Source organism: Podarcis liolepis, assembly GCF_965112155.1.
Source record: "Podarcis liolepis genome assembly, chromosome: 9".
Classification (NCBI taxonomy): domain Eukaryota; kingdom Metazoa; phylum Chordata; class Lepidosauria; order Squamata; family Lacertidae; genus Podarcis; species Podarcis liolepis.
The window spans coordinates 75368072-75387686 of NC_139564.1; the positions used below are offsets into that span (position 1 = coordinate 75368072).

At 42.3% G+C, this 19615-nt stretch overlaps 1 protein-coding gene across 1 annotated transcript; it reads left to right on the top strand.

Moving 5' to 3' along the window:
* The first annotated feature begins 457 nt into the window (after window positions 1-457).
* Window positions 458-10906, top strand: HS3ST1 (heparan sulfate-glucosamine 3-sulfotransferase 1). Its single transcript, XM_083460242.1, has 2 exons — window positions 458-568; window positions 9558-10906. Exon 2 carries the CDS (start codon window positions 9672-9674, stop codon window positions 10596-10598), a length of 927 nt encoding a protein of 308 aa, XP_083316368.1. The 5' UTR covers window positions 458-568; window positions 9558-9671; the 3' UTR covers window positions 10599-10906.
* The last annotated feature ends 8709 nt before the right edge of the window (window positions 10907-19615 follow it).

A 19615-nucleotide genomic window follows, 5' to 3' on the forward strand; every position in this document is an offset into this window, starting at 1 on the left:
GAGCCGCGCTGCACACCTGGGTTTGCCATGAAGGGGGCTGAACGACGCTTCTCTAGACCGAGAAAGGCCTGAGCCGGGAACCAGCCTTGGGGTTTATGCCGGAGGAGGAGAGGCTTCACCTCAGCCCGTCCCCCGGCCCCTCCCGCCCCTCCGCGGCCTCTTCCGGAAGCGGCGCCCCACACCGCCAGGAGCAGCCGGCGCCGGGAGCCGGACGAGGCGGGCAGCAGCGGGCGCTCGCCGGCCCCCGAGCGCCTCCTCCGTCTCCTCCCCTGCCGCCTCGACGCGCCGCGCCAGCCCAGCCTGCCTGGTCCCGCCCCTCCGGGATGAGCTCGCTCTCTCGCCCGCCCGCCCGCCCGCCTGGCACTGGGGCTCTCGCTGCCGACGCGCCCGGCTCGCTTTCGCCTACCTGGCCAGTCGCACGCGCGGGCGGGCGCGCCACACACAAGCAGCCGCTTCGCTTCTCGCGCGAGTCCGGGAGCCGATGGCACAGAAGGAGCCGCGCGGCCACGCAGCTCGCCGGAGCCCGACGCGCGGGACGGGACGCGGCGCCTCTTGCTTCCTGCCCCAGGTAAGGGAACTCGGCGAAGTTCGCCCCAGCTAGCGGGCTCCGTGAGGGGAGCGGGGAACACGCGGCGAAGGGGAGGTGAAGGCGGGCGGGCAGGGATGCGGTACGGAGACATGAACAACTCCCTGAACCTCGCCCCCCCTCCCCAAATACCACGAAGAGCAGCCTGAGGCGGGGCAGGAGTGCCGGGCTGTGTGCGGTGAGGGAATAAGGCGCGACTTGTGCGGGGAAGAGCCGGCTTTGGTTTTTGCCGAACACGAGCCGGCAGCACACGGGGGGCGGAGAGCTCGGAGGAGACCCGCGGGCGGCGACTCTGCGGAGATCACTTTTCGCCGGAGCACCTGCGGGCTCGGCTAGGCGCGCGCCAGACTGGACTGCTGCTGCTGCTGCGGGGCGCGCGCTCGCGGCTTCCTCTCTCCCGCGGGGGGTTTTCCCCGGCCCCGATCTCTCCCCCGCTTGCCCCCCCCCCCCGCCCCCGTTGTAAGGGCTATAAGGGCGCCCGATGATGCAAGAGGACAGAGCGAGACTCGCTCCGTAACAGGTTCACAAGAGAGAGCTGGTCGCGTTGGACAGGTGTATGAAACTGAAATTGCCACCAAACCGCCTTCTCCGGAGCTCTGAAAAATCCCTGGCATTTGCACAGCAGTTTTAGAGAACATTCCGAATGCCCCGCAGAAACGCTCTAATTGCGATCCCTGCCGGGTAAATCAATATTGCTGAAACTCTGAAACGAGGGTGGTTTGCCTGATGGTGAGTTTTTGGCAGAGGTAAGGTTAGAATTGGAGAACTTTCTGATTCCCAGCTTGCAGCACAATCCTAACCATTTGTACTCAGAAATAAGTCCTATAACTGGGGGGGGGGTGTTCTTTTCTCCCAGGTAAATGGGGTTAGGATTGCAGCCATTGTCCCTTAGCAGCCAAGTTTGGAGTCCTTTCTTAGATGTTCAGGTGGTGTGTAGTGGCAGCGGACAGCCACTTAGATATTTCTTTGTGTCAAAAAGGAAGCTCTGTCCTTTATCCCCTGTGAAGAGAAACAGCCTATGCGTATCAGCATATTTGAAAAATAGCTGAGTTGGACTGTAGTCGCAAGAAAAAGAGTGTGTGGTGCCGCCTTAGCGAGCAACTATCAACTTAATGAATTAGTTGTGCAATTGCGAGCTTTTCAAGCAGGAGTCCATTCTTTCGGGCCACAGGTATGGACAGATACATTCACATTCCCACACACTGGAAGGTAGTAGTCCATGTGAGTGAGAATAAATTCAGAAATGCTATACTTTGGGTGTTTTTCAGATGTATGCCTCAGATCTATGACCCAGCCAGGGCCCTTTTAAGGTGGCTGGTTCTGTCTTAAGAGTTCCCAAAGGAGCTCTTCCTTAGTCCATGAACTTGCTTGGTGATACTGCTGTCTTAGTCCTGTTATGTTTGGCAGTCTCCATGCTGCAAATCCATCCTAAGCATATGCTGGTGGTTTTCTTCATTGCCTTCATGAGAGAACACAGTATTCTGAAGATGACAGAAGGTGAATTTCACACTCATCTTTTCACAAGCAGATGAATACAGCACCAAAAATTGTTATACAGAAATGCAACATGACAAACCTGTTGTCTCAGTAGCCAAAGATTGAGTCTTTCAGCATATCTTTTCTTAAATTCTGTTTGGCTTAGCTTTCACTATGTCCCCATGTTATGTATCCACATATGAGAGTTTGTTCAGATATGAATTTAAACTCTATCATGCAGCTGTGTAACAGGATATAATTTCAACCTAATATCAACGCTTTAGGTCCAGTTAAGGCACTATTGCAATGGCAGAGAGAGAGTAAAAATCCTGACCTCTAGCTCCATTTTAACATGCATAATGAATAGAAGGTCAGATAATTTGTGATCACCCTAACTAATATGTTACCACCACCTCTAGCATCAGTCTCCTGATGATGATATGCGATGTTAACAACAGTATTTGCATAACATCATCTGTTCTAGCCTTTCAAACAAAACCAAGTCTGAGAAGCATTTATATGTATTATTTTGTCAGCCACCATACTGCTGATACTGGGCATTGGATAGTCCTGAAGTACCCTTTATCTGCTCTTCAGTCTGGGTGACCTTTTTTGCACGTTATTCTTGCGTTACGTTCTCTTAACCACAACCAGGTGTTCATGAATTCTCCTCTGCAGAGGTGCCCACATTGACACTAAGAGACAGATAGATTTGGGAACCCTGTGTTTCTCTTATGTGTGAATCCACCAACTACAGCAGAGTGCTATTTTACACATAGAAGATGTGTAAACTTATGGTTAAAGGATTTGGGGTTTGGGTGCTAGGAATCTGAGAGTCACTGCAGTAGTGCAAGTTTCGATGGGTCAGTAGTCTGACTCTGTAACAGGCACCCTTATTAGATGTCAATGTGTGCAATATTTGTGAGGTCCTTGTTTTAATATAACTAGTGTGCTTTTTTCTCTGTGAAGAAGAAATACTTCTATTTGATTGTTTGTTTTATTTTTTAAAGAAACAACATTATTTGCTAACTTTTAAAAATGGCTCCAAGGATGAGTATCACCTTTTTGTCTTTTTTCATTTTATTTATTACATTTCTATCCTCCCTCCAATGACCTCAGGGTAGTGTACATTGTTCTTTCAGTTTACCTTTACAACAACCCTGTGGGGTAGCCTAAGCGATGGTGACTGGCCCAAATGAGCTTCATGATCCAGTTTGGCACACTAACCACAGCATTACACCAGCTCTTTTAAACTAATGCTCTCTGTGTCTTTTCTCACAGAGGTAATAGCAGCAGGTGTAGTGAGATTATATGGGGAGGAAAGGAGGAGCACTGATAATCTCAGAACACTTCTCTGGTTTCCAAAGTAGCTGCGTGGAGCTGATAATTCATTTCAAACAAACTTTAGATGAGAGCTCTTCTGCCCTTAGTCTGTCCCACAGACATGATATTCATTTGTCAGTTTGCCTTCACTAAGTTCCAGTTAATTCAGGGAGGTGCTTTTCACACATATATTTATGATTAAAATGTTAATGTTGTACTTCACAACTTGGTTCTCGTTCACAAATATGATTGGATCTTTGTGCAAAAAATAAAAATTAAAAGAACACTTAGGATAAAATGTATAAGTTGAGTGGAGGGGGAAAGCCATGTTTTTGAAAAAATATTGTTGAGAAGCTAAGGAAAGCCTGTATTTTGGGACTTTGGCAGTACTGAAGTCAAGAGCATACTGCAATATCCCAGAGTTATTCTTAATGGGCTAAAAAATGTAAACTATAAAATGTAAAAGATGACATGATTGGAATCTTGCATATAATAGCATTTAATAAATGTAGGCTCTTAATGGTACTTCTGCATAGGATATGTCTTATGTACCATTGCAGATGGGACCATAGCTGTTGGGAGGCTGTGCTGAAACAACATAGGGACATTCTGGTCTTAAGTGTGTTTTTCCTTAGGGCAGCCATAAAATGTCAGTGCTGGGACTTGTGAAACTCCTCAAATAGTAAATAGCCAAGGCTGTTTCAGACTTTAGCAGCAGCAAATCTGGATTTGCAACCCTATAGAAAGTTGACAATATGTGGCTAATCCTGACTTTCTGCCCTGTATTGTACACTGAGCTGACTCAAATGCAAAATCAAAACTCAATTTTACATGAGCCTGGCTGTGCCCATCTCCCTTTGAGTACAGTCATTCCCTACTTCCTTTCCTTATTTGAGGCAAAGCACAGTTTGCTGTTTCAAGTGAATTAGCAAGCAATGGATTGTCCTGCTCTACAACTAGCACTGGAAATCAGGCTCATGCACATCTCCCTAACCCATGATTTGGTGTTACATCTGAACCAGCTCATTGTTGGTCATGTTCACACCAGGATGTTATCAAGGTCCAGGCTGTTGGCACACTACACTAATTTTACACCAGCTTCATTCACTACTACTTTGTTTCTAGGTTCCATTTTAAGTGCAAAAAGCAACCTAGTCCTAGGTCACCAACTTTTTTGGACCCAAAGGAATATCTGGAATTTTGAGGGAAGTGCCATGACCACCAATCTCCTGGTTACTCCTCTCTTCCCAACTGCCTTCCCCACACCCCAAAAGGGACAGAAAGTTCAGACACACAATGCTTTTCCATGGGGTCTAGGTAAAAGCCAGATCTAGTAGAATTAAAATGGATCCCTTTGAATTCACAGGATTTCTACAAATTCACCATCATATTAAAGCTCTCATTGGTGACTGCAAAATGCACTGTAAAAATGGAAGATCCTGTACTGTACTGACAATACTGTACTGATCCTCAGTCTCTGAAAGTGTTGACTTCTTTACTTTATTGTTGTCCTTTGCTGCTGAAATGGAGGGGAGGCAAGTATCCAATCAAAATAGAATGGGAAAAGTAGGATATGAATAATAAGCGTGCTAACTTTTCTGTATTTTATCCTGCCTTGATAGTTTGTTGTATTACACTATTTTATGGTTTTCTGTAAGCTGCCTTGTAAAAAAAAACGCATTGCATAAATGATGTTATAAATATGTCAAACATCTTACGCACCTATAATGTAACATGTGCAGCAGTCCTTAGTGACAAACACAGATTTGCCACTGCAGAACTTCTGAAGTGACCGTTAGAAATAAGTCTAATTGCTTTTTGTGGAGACTGTTTCCACATCTCTTGCCTTTGTGCCCTGCCTGCTAGCATCTTAGAAGTATATGGTTGGCCACCATGGGATACAGGCTGTTAGGACTGATGACCTCTGGGCCAGATCGAGCTGGTCTCTTCTTATTCTCTTAACTTATACACTTACAGCAAACAGGGAGTTCCTTCCTAACTAATTAGCCTTCTCATGGGCACAACTGGAAAAAAGCTGTCGGACAAAATACTCTTGATTCTCGAAATGATTGGGTTGTATCCATCATTGCAGAAGTGGAGTTTGGCTCATGCGATACAACTTCCCCTTCTTGAGTTTCCCAGTGCACACACCCCAAATCTCTTCCAGAGAGTCCTCAGTGCTGTGAAACACATTTGGAGGTGCATGGCAGGAGGAGAGGAAGGGGAAATTCCATTGTGCAAGTGGAAGTGTGTTGTATGAGTGGAACGGCATTGTTGGATGCAACCCAATGTCTCCTACTGTTCATTTCAAGAGCAGTTCTCTCTGAAAGTACTTTTTGTGTTGGTTGTACTGCAAGTTCTATTTTTCTGCTGGCAGGGTTTTGAAACCACAAATAGTCCAATTCCGAAGTGTTCTCTTGAATGTTTTAAATATAGAAAGTATGGATTTCTGAATAAAACATGTCATACCAAACAAAATCTGCTAGTTGTTTGTTCTATTTTATTCCTTGAGAAGATAATAATTTACAAGAATCTGCATTTCTAAATGGGTCCCAATACAAGTACCATAATTTACAGTAACTTGTAATTATATAGGAAACAAATAAGCTATATTTTGCATATATCTTGTTTATCATGTCCTAGCAGTTGCACAAACAGCTGGCATTTGTATATATTTTCTTGCATAGGAAGAAAGTTAATATTTGAATTAAATAGAACAAACTAGTTTGGCACACATGCCAATAACCCAGTTAAGCCAAATTGTAGTTAAGCCAAATGTCTGTTCAGGATCAGACAGCGCTTCCTGAGGCACCAGGACAGTCTTGCTACTACTGCTTTCCTACATTATTCAGGCAATCAACAACAACAACAACAACAACAACAACAACAACAACAACTACAACTGTACCCTTCCATATGACTGGGTTGCTCCAGCCACTCTGGGCGACTTCCAATGGATATAAAAACTTAATAAAACATCAAACATTAAAAGCCTCCCTATATAGGGCTGCCTTCAAATGTCTTTTAAAAGGCAAATAGTATATTTCCTTGATCTCTGATGGGAGGGTTTTTCACAGGGACCACTACCAAGAAGGCTCTCTTTCTGGTTTCCTGTAACCACTTCTTGCGGAGCATTGATCTGCATTCCTGATGATGTCACTGGGGTTTAATATACAGTACAATGAACAATACTCAGTTCCGTTTCATGGAGTGGTAATCTTATTGCACCACTGCATTGTCTGAATGTGGACACCACAGTTGGAATCACAAAGACATATGTGATACCTTAAAGTACATTTTCCCACCCAATTGCATTTTCTGCCCAAGTTAACACCAGAACTAAGTGTGATGATGAAACACACACACACACAAATTAAAAATCACATGAAGTTCCATTGCAAAAGGAACTTAATTCAGATTCATTTCATGCAAAAATGATAGGAACTACTTTGAGATGCTGTTCAGAAATTATTGAATTAATTCCATGAATTGGTTCATTTCAAGTACTGGTTTTGAAACTGATAAGCAGTATAAATGAAGCTGGTATCTGTCTCCATTTGAAAGAGCCTAAACAAATATGATCCTCAACACTGACATGATTTACAACCCAGTTAAGCACATCATTTTTAAACTGATTTTGCCCTGTACATTTTGAAAGGATTGGATTGGATTATATCCATGTACTTCATTTTGCATATCCAAAGCCCCTTCCTGGGTTTCATTGCACAGAAGCAGATCCAGAATGGGGCTCTGCTTGGTAGGAAGCGTGCATGGTCTCTGTGTGGGAAGAGGGCATGGGTTGCAATTGGTAAAATCTGCTCCCCTTGAAAAAAGAAAAGACAAAAGTGATCAGGGCAAGCATTTACTCAAAAAATCCTAAACAATACTCCTGACTTGCATCATTCAGTTTTCCCAGAAGGGTGAAGGGAAACTGCTGTGTCCTCAGAAGAGGCCTGCTGGATCCAGCATCCTGCTTCCTGGATGCCTGTTGGAAACCTAGAAGTGGGCCAAGATTGAAGGCATTTGCTCTTGTCCTGCTTCTGCTTCCCAGAAGCTGGTATTACTAGCTAGCATTACTGCCACTGAACCTGGCGGTTTCATAGAGATATCATGGCCATAAATTTGTGTAATTAATTCTTGACCCTTGCCACCCCAAAGGCGATGCAGTTTTGTGTATAATCATAGTTTTTGCAATGATCCCCTTTTTATTTTGTCAAGATTTCTGTATGTGAAATGCTTGTTGATATTATGCAAAGCTGAGGAAGCAAATTTTTGTTAGATGTGCAGGTGTTTTGTCAGATGCACAATTGTCTCTGCAATGGGGAAAAGTGAGAGAATGAGAGTTTGAGAAAAAGCGTGGCAAAGGTTAAAGGAATATTTAAGAATGTTTTTGATCTCTTAAAAACCATAATCATATTTAAAATATTAATGGACTGTTCTGTGTGTGCTTTTTCTAAACATCTCGATCAGCATCATATGCAAGCACATATCAGTGGCATTTTCAATAGCTTTCCACAAGAAACCTTTATAGTTTAATTATGTGCTTATGCTATGTGAAGTAGTTCCTTTCATCCAGCCTGACCTGACCAACATTCACCAGAGTACCCATTGCTGGAGAACATGAGTGGGGTGGATGCTGCTGTGCTCGTGTTCTGCTGATGGACTTCCCTTAAGCATCTGGTCGTCCACTGCAGGAATGCTAGACCAGATAGGCCTCTGGTCTGATCCAGCGTGGCTTTTCTTACTTTCTTAACATTTGTGTTGCCAGAGTTTGTGTTTCTTTTTTGAACTCCTCATTTGGGGAAAGGTTCTGCGTTCTCAGGGAAGTCTTAATGCCTTTTTTTTTAGCCTTGTTGACTCAGCTTGTTAACCATGCTTGCATTCTCTTCAAGTTGATGGTACCTTTCCTACATCTCTGTGGTATGTGTTCTAGCCAAGCTTCATTTTTCTGATTTTTAACTAACTTGCAAGCATTTTGGAGCAACTTGACCCCCTTGACTTTCCCTTTCAGCTACGTATTTACTTCATTGTTGTTCTTCTTAGAAGTTTCATCTTTTGAAGACAAACGTGATTGTGCTGGGCTTTCTTAGGAATTTTCCATTTACCCAAATGCTCAGTTCCACTGCTCTGACACTTTACTGTGTGGAATCCCTGATGGGAGTGTATTGAACAACTCACAAAAATACATTCCATGCTACCTTCCCTGGGTATCCATTCATTGCATGGGGCATTTTCTCCATCCTATCTCTCGCTTGTCCTTAATGAAGAGAGTCATGTCAATCTTGACTTCTTAAATGCTTCTTAAGCACCTTTATACATAGCCTTACATATACTGTAGATTCATATATCATTTCTGAAGCAGCAGAATTACTGTCCTAGATGTTAACATCTAGTAAAACTGCCAGTGGCTTTTGAACAGAATATGAAGATGGGCATAAGCAGTTTGTTAACAATGCAGTAGTTATTTAAAGATGCATTGTATTGAGACATGGTGACCTCTAGTACTGGACACACGGTTTTCTCAGCATTACCAGTGTTTCTCCAGTCATTTGAAAATCCATGGAAGTGAGTATCTGGCAGTGCTGGGTTTCAGCAGTGCTGCTGCTGAAAGCGCCAAGAGATTGTGTTGCCTTGTGGTTATGGCCACCACAACATAAGCTTTCAAGTGACTTCTTTCCCCCCCAAAAATCATTTTTTAATGAAAGTTGGTAGAGATCCATTTTTCCCATGTCCAACACTTCTGGAAATGTTTTACTTCTAAATATATAACAATACTCTTAGCTGTGTTTGGTGCAGCAGATTAACATGGCTATCCCTCTGCATGTTATATTTTCCATTTGGGTTCCCAAAGACCCAAAGATACAATAGACAAGCTACTTGTGTTCACCTTGTACTTGGGTTCATATTAAATGTTTGTGAGAATACAGGCACAGAGCAGATTTGCTTCTTGTAGCTGTGATCCTCACGAAAGACCTGAAATGGAAATTATGATATTCTAAATGTGTAGTAAATACCATATATTTCTCCCAGGGGTGGTTGAATATTCATAAGTACAAGTAAATTAGAGAAAACCTCTTAGTTCTTATGCTCAAGTAAAAATAATACTGAGCACAGGTGCAATATTTGAACTGACATTTATAACCTGCTTTTTTCTTTTCTTTTATGTTCCTAGTGAATAATCTGCTTAAGAAATACATTTTTGCGGAAAAAGAGGACCTCAACTTCCTAGTGATGTTCTCTTCATGTCCTGTTTGCTGGTAGTGCAAGAGAAGATTGGACATTTGTCATGGCTGTTTTTCTGCTGGGAGCAGCACTGCTTTTTGTTCAACCTCAGGCAGTTCCTTCCAGGCCCGCTGCCAGTTTGAAAGCTGAGGCTGCTACTCAGAAAGAGCCCTTTAGGAAAGGTGACCTCAAAGAGAGCTTCCACCTCAATGGGACACTCCAGCGGCTTCCACAAACTATCATCATTGGAGTACGGAAAGGTGGAACAAGAGCTTTACTAGAGATGCTAAGCCTCCATCCGGATATGGCAGCAGCAGAAAGCGAAGTCCACTTCTTTGACTGGGAAGAGCATTATTCAAATGGATTGCAATGGTATGTGAGCCAAATGCCATTCTCATACCCATACCAGATAACAGTGGAGAAAACTCCAGCATATTTCACTTCACCAAAAGTGCCTGAAAGAGTTTATAGAATGAACAAACTTATCCGATTGCTCCTTATCTTACGAGACCCAACAGAGAGAGTGCTATCGGACTATACGCAAGTGTTTTTTAATCACATGCAAAAACATAAGCTATATCCCTCCATTGAAGAATTCCTGGTTAAGGATGGTGAACTCAACATCAACTACAAAGCGATAAACAGGAGCTTGTATTATTTTCACATGCAAAACTGGCTGAAATACTTTCCTCTGGATCACATTCACATTGTTGATGGGGATAAGTTAATCAAAGATCCTTTCCCGGAGATAGTCAAAGTAGAAAGGTTTCTAAATCTCTCGCCTCAGATAAATGCTTCAAACTTTTACTTCAATAAAACAAAAGGCTTTTACTGCTTAAGGGACAGTGGTAGGGATAGGTGTTTACATGAGTCGAAAGGAAGAGCACACCCCAAAGTAGATCCAATCTTACTTGAAAAGCTACACGGATATTTTCGTGAACCTAATCAGAAATTCTTTGAGCTTGTTGGCAGAACATTTGACTGGCACTGAGTGTGGTCCTAAGTTATAGAGACAAGCATCTGGTGTGCCTAGATGCTCCAGGGCACATTTAGAAAAGGAGGGCATTGACGATATAATTTATTTGTAAAATCTATGAATTACTTCTGTACAATATTAGAGTCATAATTGCCATGTAAGCTAGTAATATTTTTCTACTTGTTAAATTAAACAGAAACACTTTTTGTAATGTTTTTCATAGTTAACACTGTATTTATGTCTATATGAGAAAAAAACCTATTTCATGAAAGAAAGTATCTTGAGATTATGTGGATATAAAATACATACATTTTAAAATGCAATATCTGCTTCCCATTTCCCCAACTCCAAGGTCTCAATGACACTTCATATGATCTTCATCAGGGTGGTATCACAATAATTTAGAAAAATTTTAACCAATCTTACAAAAAAGTCATTTTACTGTAGTAGTATCATGGTTATCAAATGGTTATCAAAGCTTTTCATCATGAGATTCCCAGGCCCAAGAAGCAAATGGTTGACTCTATGGGCAAGCACATTTAAATGAGGAGAAGCCACGGGCAGAGCTTGCTGCTCTCAAAGGCAAAGGATTTGGTCTCTCGGTGGACTGTTGTATCCTGAAGCAAAGTGAGCAGAGGAAACACAATCATCTGCAAAAATGGAAGTTTTGTGGTTGGCCTGTTTATTCGCCACATCCTTTGGCCACAACTTGGTCCCATTGCCTGGCATCTCTTTCTGCCAAGAGCATTAATGGCTGGTGTTCTCAGTCCAGCCACCACTGCAGCCCAATTACAGAAAGAGTGTGCTGGAAACTTGCCCTGTGATAGAAGAGTGCCTATATGTTTTCCCTCCTGTCTTAGGTTTACAATTGTTATAAACTTCATCTTGGAAGAAAAGAAAAAAGCTGGGGATTTGGTTTATCCTGGGAGTGTATCTGGTATATCCCTGGACACCCATGTGCTCAGCTGAGGTCAAATACCTAAGCAGTCATGCAATGTGCACAACAGACATGGCTGTCCAGGCATTGCAGATCTCACAGTAGCCTCCTGGTCCTTCCACACTGATCAGGCAAAGGAGTCCAAGCCCTCAGCAAAGACTGGCTGCAGTCAATGCCTCCCTGTGCCATCTCAACAGTATTTGGGCAACAGCTTCCCTCTCCTTAGCAGACAAATACTTCTTAGCAGATACTCAATATACTCAAATCCTCCTTAGCAGACTGTGACGTGTTTTGGTCTCACTAGGTGAAGCACTCACTGCCAGCAATGCATCCAGGATTGGCTACCCCTCACCCTTATTTCTTGGAGCTTCTCTAGACAAGGAAGTCTCACCAGACTGCCAAGTCTTCACAAATAGCCTGCCTGTTCACCAGGCACTCTCACTGCAGGCCTTGCTACAGGTTTGAATGAGAGCTTACTTACTGGCACAAGGTCAATTATTCAACCTTGAATGGGGAGGCAGAATCCTCTGCTACTCATGCTGCCCCAGTTAAGAAATGGCCAGGTTGGCTCAGCTATGATCAATCCCAGCAGGGTGAATAATCAAGGGGGAACTAGTTTTTCCTAGAGCAATTATGTATGACTTGTGCAGAGATCTGCCTCAGGTTTTAAGAAGTGTGACTTTATATAAAATGGTGTAAAACTGCAGATTTCCTTTCATAGCCATGTGGAATCTTTGACAGGCCATCTATTTTTTGGAACACAACCTGCAATTATTGGCTTAAGGCATGCATTTCATTTTAATATTTACTTCAACCATATGTATGTAAATATGTACCATGATTTTTCTTCATCTGGTACATTTCTTCAATCCTTTGGTTGGTTGGGTTAGATGCTGCAGTTTATTCCAGCACATTTCTCCTTTATCTGAAAGAGACCAGTCCATACATTGCTGAATCTCAGTCATTGCAAATAATCTACAGTATATTATGCTAAAGGAAGCCAATAAGAGAGATCTGCGAGTGCACAGAGAAAGATGTGAGTAAAGCTCTGTTGAAGCACTAATTAGTAGTGATAGTTTTTAGTTTTATTATTATGGTTCTAATTCATGCACCGGACAGGATATGACAGTATTGGCCCTTCATATATATTATGATGTCACCTTCATATATACACCAGGAAACAGCTACTAGAAAGCTCATATTTTCTGTTGGCTGATTCCTTTCAGATAACACTCTGCAAGCAAAATATCTACCATATTTTCATTAAATCTGGGGAACAGAAACTGGTTTTTGGATCAAATCTGGCCCATGAGCTACCAACCAGCAACCTCTGTTCTAAGTTATTATGCCCATGTTTATTGTTAAAAGGATTAGACCATGCCCTTTCCCAAAGAAATCTAAAGCAAACTGAGAATGGAGGAGTAAAAAGAAATAAGTCATATAAGGACTGTGCAAATTAAAACACGTAACCAGTATTTATCAGCTTGACAGTTACAGGTGCCCCTGCTCAGCTGCAGCACGCCAGGTAACATTTGCATGGCTATAAGATGAACATCTGCATAGGAAAGAACAAGTTCTGGAGTTCCTGTTTTCTCTAATGCTACAATGCATATTTCGACTGCACCACCCTCCATTTGCATGGGGTCCTTGCCACCTTCTTTGCTTCAGGAAATACGGAACTGTAGGCAGGTACATTGTCTCAGTCAACAGTATCTAAGAACCAGGAATGGATAATGAACAAAAAGAGTTTTTTCCAGAACAATTGTATAGAGTAGAAGGTAACTCAACCATGTTGGGCCAAATGGCACCCGTGGAGCTCTCTTGTTGACTCCATTTACTGTACTTCTAGGGAGCTTTTGAAGTGATCACAATTGTTGTTGGGTGCCTAAATTATTTTTTAAAACCTGTACTTGTATTATTTAACGTATCCAGAATCTAGGGATTGCCCCAGTTGATAATTCAAGAGGGGACTATCTGGTCACTACATATGCATATGCATATACATATACATCTACATCTGCATCTGCATCTACATCTACATCTACATCTACATCTACATCTACATATACATCAGTAAATTCTTAATATTCTGTCCTTTTCAGCACAGCACGACTAAGAAATGGAACTCATGTGAACAAGACTGTGCAGATGAAGGACTGGGGCCAATGTAGGCAAATGCAAGCTTGGTCTCTAAGTTTAGATAAATCAGCTCCAGTCTTCTGAGACAGGGAATTGTGTCCTGCACGATGTCCTCGAATACACCCTTTTATTTTCTCCCATATGAGTGAGCGGCTACCATTTGCTGTCGAGCAACAGGCTGCAGTCACTTTTGGGGTGGGGACAAAACATTTCCACCTCGATCCTTGACACTGAAATATGAACTTTCATCTGGCATAAAGGCTGTTAGAGGAGTCTCCCTCCACCACATGGGTGATAATGGCAAGTACCGTATTTTTCTCTCTATAACACGCAGATTTTTTTCTCCTAAAAAGGAAGGGGAAATGGCTGTGTGTGTTATTGAGCGAATGTGTGGTCCCTGGAGCCGACTGGCGCGAGTGAAGGCAAAAATCAGATTGCGCGTCTCGGAGAAGGGAAACCTGAAAAGAGGAAGCGGCTGCTTTCCTGCATTCTGCCTCAGGATCTTACTGCCTACACATCTCTGTTTCGTTTCTGTGTTTGCTCAAACGGAACAAAGAGCAGGGAAAGCCCCTCCCCTCCAGGCAAGAAGAGGGGAAAGCAGAGTGTCCTTCCTTCTAATTCCTCTCTGTGCTCCAGCCAGAAAACATGCAGGTGGTAGAGGGGGAGAGAGAGAGAGAGAGAGAGAGAGAGAGAGAGAGAGAGAGAGAGAGCTGGCTGGCTTGGGTGCATTGGGGGGGGGGGACTTTTGGCTTCCTTTCCTCCCTCCGGTAAAATCCCTCTCCTGCATTCTTAGCCAGCTGCTTCTCTGCACACCCCTCTCGTGCTCCTTGTCCCTTCTGTGTTTTTCCTTCCCTCCCCACTTAAAATGTGGTTACAAAGCATGGATCCACATGGATCCTCAGGATCTTTGCATTGGGTCACCCCAAATTCATCATCAGATCACATGTCTGTGGCCACAGCATGAAGCACAAAAATGATACATCCACTGTTTCATTTTCAATGTTTTTTAATATAAGATATTTATTGAGATTTTCAAAGTATTACAAAAAAGGGGGAAAAAAGAAAATACAAAATAAAAATGGTTAAAAACAACTCAATCTTTCCATTACTTATTTTTCATTAGCTTGTTTTCCCGGACCTCCTCATGCCTCCCTTTTTTGTATTCCAATTCAGTTTGTTGATTCAGCAAATCCTTACCCTCTTTGTTTATCCTAGTCTGTAATCTTAAAATATTGTCACGTTAAATTTTTACCTATTAATAATCCATTTTTCATATTCCCTTATAGTATTACAGCTGAAAACCACTTAGTTTCTATCCAACATCATTCTAACATTCATTAATTTTGCAATATTTCTTTAAATTTAGTCTTTACATTTCTTCCAATCTTCTTCCACCGACTCTTCTCCCTGGTCTCGGATTCTGCCAGTCATTTCCGCCAGTTCCATATAGTCCATTTTTCCCTTGTTTTCCTCCTCTAAAAATGATGTGCGTGTTATGGTCAGGTGCGTGTTATAGAGCGAAAAATACGGTATTTTGGAAGAGCATCAGTAAATAAAAGCAGCTGGGAACCATTTACTTGTGACTGAATTGTTCTTCAAATTCTTTTTCACAAACATCATTTTCTTAAAATGTCTGAATGCTGGGTGATGCTATGGCCACACTTTCGTATCTTTTTAGTTGCTTTGCCTTGAAAGATACTTTGTTACTGTTTGATTTGATTGTATATGTAGGCAGATAACCTTGACATTTTTAAAGAGTATTTGCTGAGGGAATAAACCTCTTTCTAGCCTCAAATAGTATATTTATATACTTTTAAATATAAAATATTTATATCCCACCTTTCCAGAAAGTTCAAGACAGCTAACAAAATAAATTAAAATATATAAAACTGCAATCAAGATACAAAAACACTAAATATTATTACTTAAGAGACAGAGCAGCCTTCTGGGATGCATAAGTTACATGAATCATAGCAGTGAACAGTAGCTTTATGTCTGGAAGCAGCTGGTCTTAATCGGATGTTTTATACAGAGCAAGCAGAATGTGACTTGGCCGGCACTTTAATACCACCTAGTGTGGCATATAATTGTTTGTTAGCTACTGCTGCATTCTGAATGATCACCCAAGGCAATTCTAGTTACATAGGAGTAAATCTTAATACTGATGGGACTTACTTCCAAGTGAACAAGCAGAGAATTCCAAACATTTGAATGTTAGCGCTGTGCAAAAGACAAATACTTTTGCCTTGTTCCCGAGTTCCCCAAACTGAGTTGGCTGTAGTGTCACTCAGGGTGCCCGTTCTTGTAAGGCAAAAGAATATAAGTGTACTAAAGAATAATATTTGGTCAGATAATCCACAAAACAAAAAGACAACATAAAACAGAGTCCAATAGGATTGCTTCTCATGTTGACTAGTGGCAGTATCCGGCTAGGTAGACTTCACATATCTCTATTGTGCCCCATCCACCCTTGTTCAATGCTTGCCTCATTCTATCTTGCGCTTGACTTTGATCACCTCACCCCTCTATAACAATCCTTGGCTAGGTTTTCTGTATCTTGTCATGTCCATTCAATTTTCTTCTACTTTCCATGAAGAATCTCCACTCCCACATTCTTTTCTACCTGTCCTCTCCCCCTTCACATTCTCTATCTCTTCGTGCTTTTCCTTTGTCTACTACTGATCAGGGATTTCCAACACACCCACCCAACTGTGCACATCTGCTTCGTATGTGTGTGTGTATCTCACATAACAGTAATGTCCATTGGCAACACCATCATATTTCCTCTATTTCCGATATGTCTGTGTGCACTTCTGCAAATGCAGCCAAAAATGGCACCATTTGCAGGAGTACCAAATGCCTAAGGCATCTTCTTAAATTAAAAGGAGGCCAAGCTAAAACAAAAACAGCAAAGACAGACAAATGTAACACTTTAAAATTGCCTGGACACCAATGAATCTATTTGCTTTTTAAAGGGTGTGTGTATGTATGGACAAAGCTCTGTCCCTAGTCCAGGTATTCCATACCCAGCCATATGTTCAGCTCCTCTCTGCTCAGGCTCACACAAGGGAACCATTATGCTACCCTGTGTTCCTTGGGAGAAGGGTAGGGTGCAAATGAACAAGTAGCAAAAGACACAGAGCCCTTGATGGTTGGTGTTGTGGAGCGCAACAAATGGCAACTTGGTCTTTTGTGACTGCTGTCCACAGTAAAGACCTCCCAGAGAAAGCTCCAGAACAAAAGAAGGGTGCTTGGGTATGGATCTTTAAAGCATGGACCATACCTGGAAAGCATGGAAGAAAGAAAAGTGAGGATAAGCCCCGATTGTTAAGCTTAGAGAGTGGAGATTGAGGTTCAAATCTCTAGTGGCTGACTGAGCAGTGAAGCTACCCATAAAACTTGCTCTCTGCCTAAGATCTGCTGAAATCCTCTTTAGTGATTTCTGCTCTCATGTGGATTTATTCCTTTAAAAGCCCATTCTTTCTAACATTATTTTTTAATGCACATAAGTGCCTAATGATTCATATATTTAGTCCCCCATTGACTGCGAATAAAACGTTTCTATGAATAAATGGCTTGTAGCCTACAGGAAGACAAGAAAAACAAGGGAAGCTCCCTTTCAACCAAGAGATAAAGAATTAGAAATCTGTGTAAGGTGTGTGTGTGTGTGTGTGTGTGTGTGTGTGTGTGTAACTTCTGTGAACTAGATGGTGTGTTGCTGACTCAGCCAACTGAACACAGGACAAGTTTTGACAGCTTTGTTGAGGGCTTCTGTTCTATGACACCCAGAAGGTATTTATTATTGAATATGGCTGTAGGATGCCTTTTCATATATTTTCATGTCATCTCATGCGGGTGTCTGTTTGATAATTTACCGGTAATTATTCAAGTGGTACAAACATCCTAGCAGGGCCTTTTCAAATTTAATCTGCTTTATTCATTGGTATCAGCTGAACGAGTAAGAGAAAGTAAATCTGAAGGAAATGTAACAATGGGGAGGCAGGACAGTTTCCTATTTTCACACTAATTTCTTTCGGTACAGTTGCTTTTATGGATCTTCTCAGTAGATATTCATATAAGTATAGGCATTATTGATATTATTATTATTATTATTATTATTATTATTATTATTATTAATCTGGTACTATGCAGTGGTAACAATAGCGGGGGGACACTCCTTGGAGGCCAGATCTGCTGCCTACACAGGAGGCACTGCAGATCTCCTTCTATCCCTAGGGAGGAAATGGCAGGAGTTGTCCTCTGGATTCTCCTGGGCTCTGCACCCTTCCGTCGTGATTCAGAGTGGGCCCCTCCCCCCCCCCCCGTGACAGCCTTTGATTCCCACTTCAACCATTGGGTAAGGTTGATTTGATTCTCTCCCCCTTGTTCCTGATGTAGATCTTCACTCACGCCTCCTACCCTTGGGAGGGTCCACCATTTTGTGGTTTGCCTCAGGTGCCAAAATGTATTGGGCTGGCCCTGCTGCCAGCCAATCAGAATCTGGCAGTGAGGGAAGCTGAGGATGTGGAGGACCCTGGGAGGTCTAACTGTGGTTGGACTTCTATTAGAGCTGCCTGTCACTGCAGTCAACATTTGCTCCACTGCCATGACAAAAGAGCTTGTTCACTAGATCTTTCTCAAATTAATTACTCCCCTTTCCTTATGTGTCCTGCCTGATGAATACATTGACTAGAGGAAGCAACAGCAGAAGCCACAATTGCTACCCTAAGAGAAGCACCAAAATCCATAAGGCTTGGCTACCTGGATGTACATCTAGTTAACTCACTTCAGAGTATGATTGGCATTACTCAGACATTTCACATATGACAAGTAAAGATGGGGGAGAAACGTGGTTTAGTTTGCATCTGTAGGCAAACCTGCCTCATCTTCACCTTTCCAAACAAGAGGCAGACTTAAATGCAGCTGTCTTTTGAAATTCACTTCTCCAAATTTTACAGTGCGGTTCTCCAGCCAAGTAACATGCACAAAAATGCACCTGTTAGTGAAAACAGCCTGCAAAAATGTGTAGATTAGGCGAAGGGACAGACAAAAATGTGTACATTAGGAGAAAATTGCACTAAGATGTTGCTGAATTTTCATTAGAACGTTTCCTAAAATCAATCAAATCAATCACAAATTCATGTAGAGATGTGGTGAACATGGATTAAGGACAGAAAAATGAGAAACAGAAACCAAAACTGACAAATTCACCCATCACCAGTGACAAGACACCTCTTTGTAAAGCAGTACAAAACCAACTCCCAGGAAATGTTAATATCGCAGCAGCATAAACCTAAAACTCTGGGGCTGGTTTGTTTCTTCTGGTAGGTTCTATCCACTCTCTCCACAAAAGTTAATAGGGATACATCACAAATAGCTGCTCTGACTACAAATACCTGCATCCCCTTACCCTCATCCTGATTTCTTTTAAACATGCACATTGTGATGTCAAACTATGTAAAGCAGGAATGGGTGGCCTGGGGTGCTCCAGGTGGCATTGGATTCCAGTTCCTATCAGCTTCAGTCATCAAGGTCAAAGGTCAGGAGTGATGGGGGCTGGAGTCCAGCAACACCTGGAGGGCCACAGCATCTCCAGCCCTGGTGTAAAAGCTGTTAAACTGCAGGAATCAAGTGCAGCTCCTCATCTCCTGCATAACCTGTTGATGATTTTATGTGTGAAAAATGATGCTTTTGGGTTTTTGTGTTTTGGCTGTACAGGGCATATAAAATATGGAGAAGGGCTCTGTGGGATCTCTTGGAAGTATCCTAAAAGTCTGGGGATGACTTCTTGCAGACAGGCCCCCTGGAAGCCCTTGCCAAATTCAAGGAGAAGTGGGCAGTGTTGCAAGTGAATAACAATTCTCTGATTCTATGAATACGGCCAAACTGAAAACCCTTCATTCAATTGCTATATTTATTATAATGTAAGAATTTTATTGTATTTTAACATATGAAT

Excerpts from the sequence above, each read along its gene's own strand:
- HS3ST1 (XM_083460242.1), top strand. The coding sequence starts at position 9,672 with ATGGCTGTTTTTCTGCTGGGAGCAGCACTGCTTTTTGTTCAACCTCAG.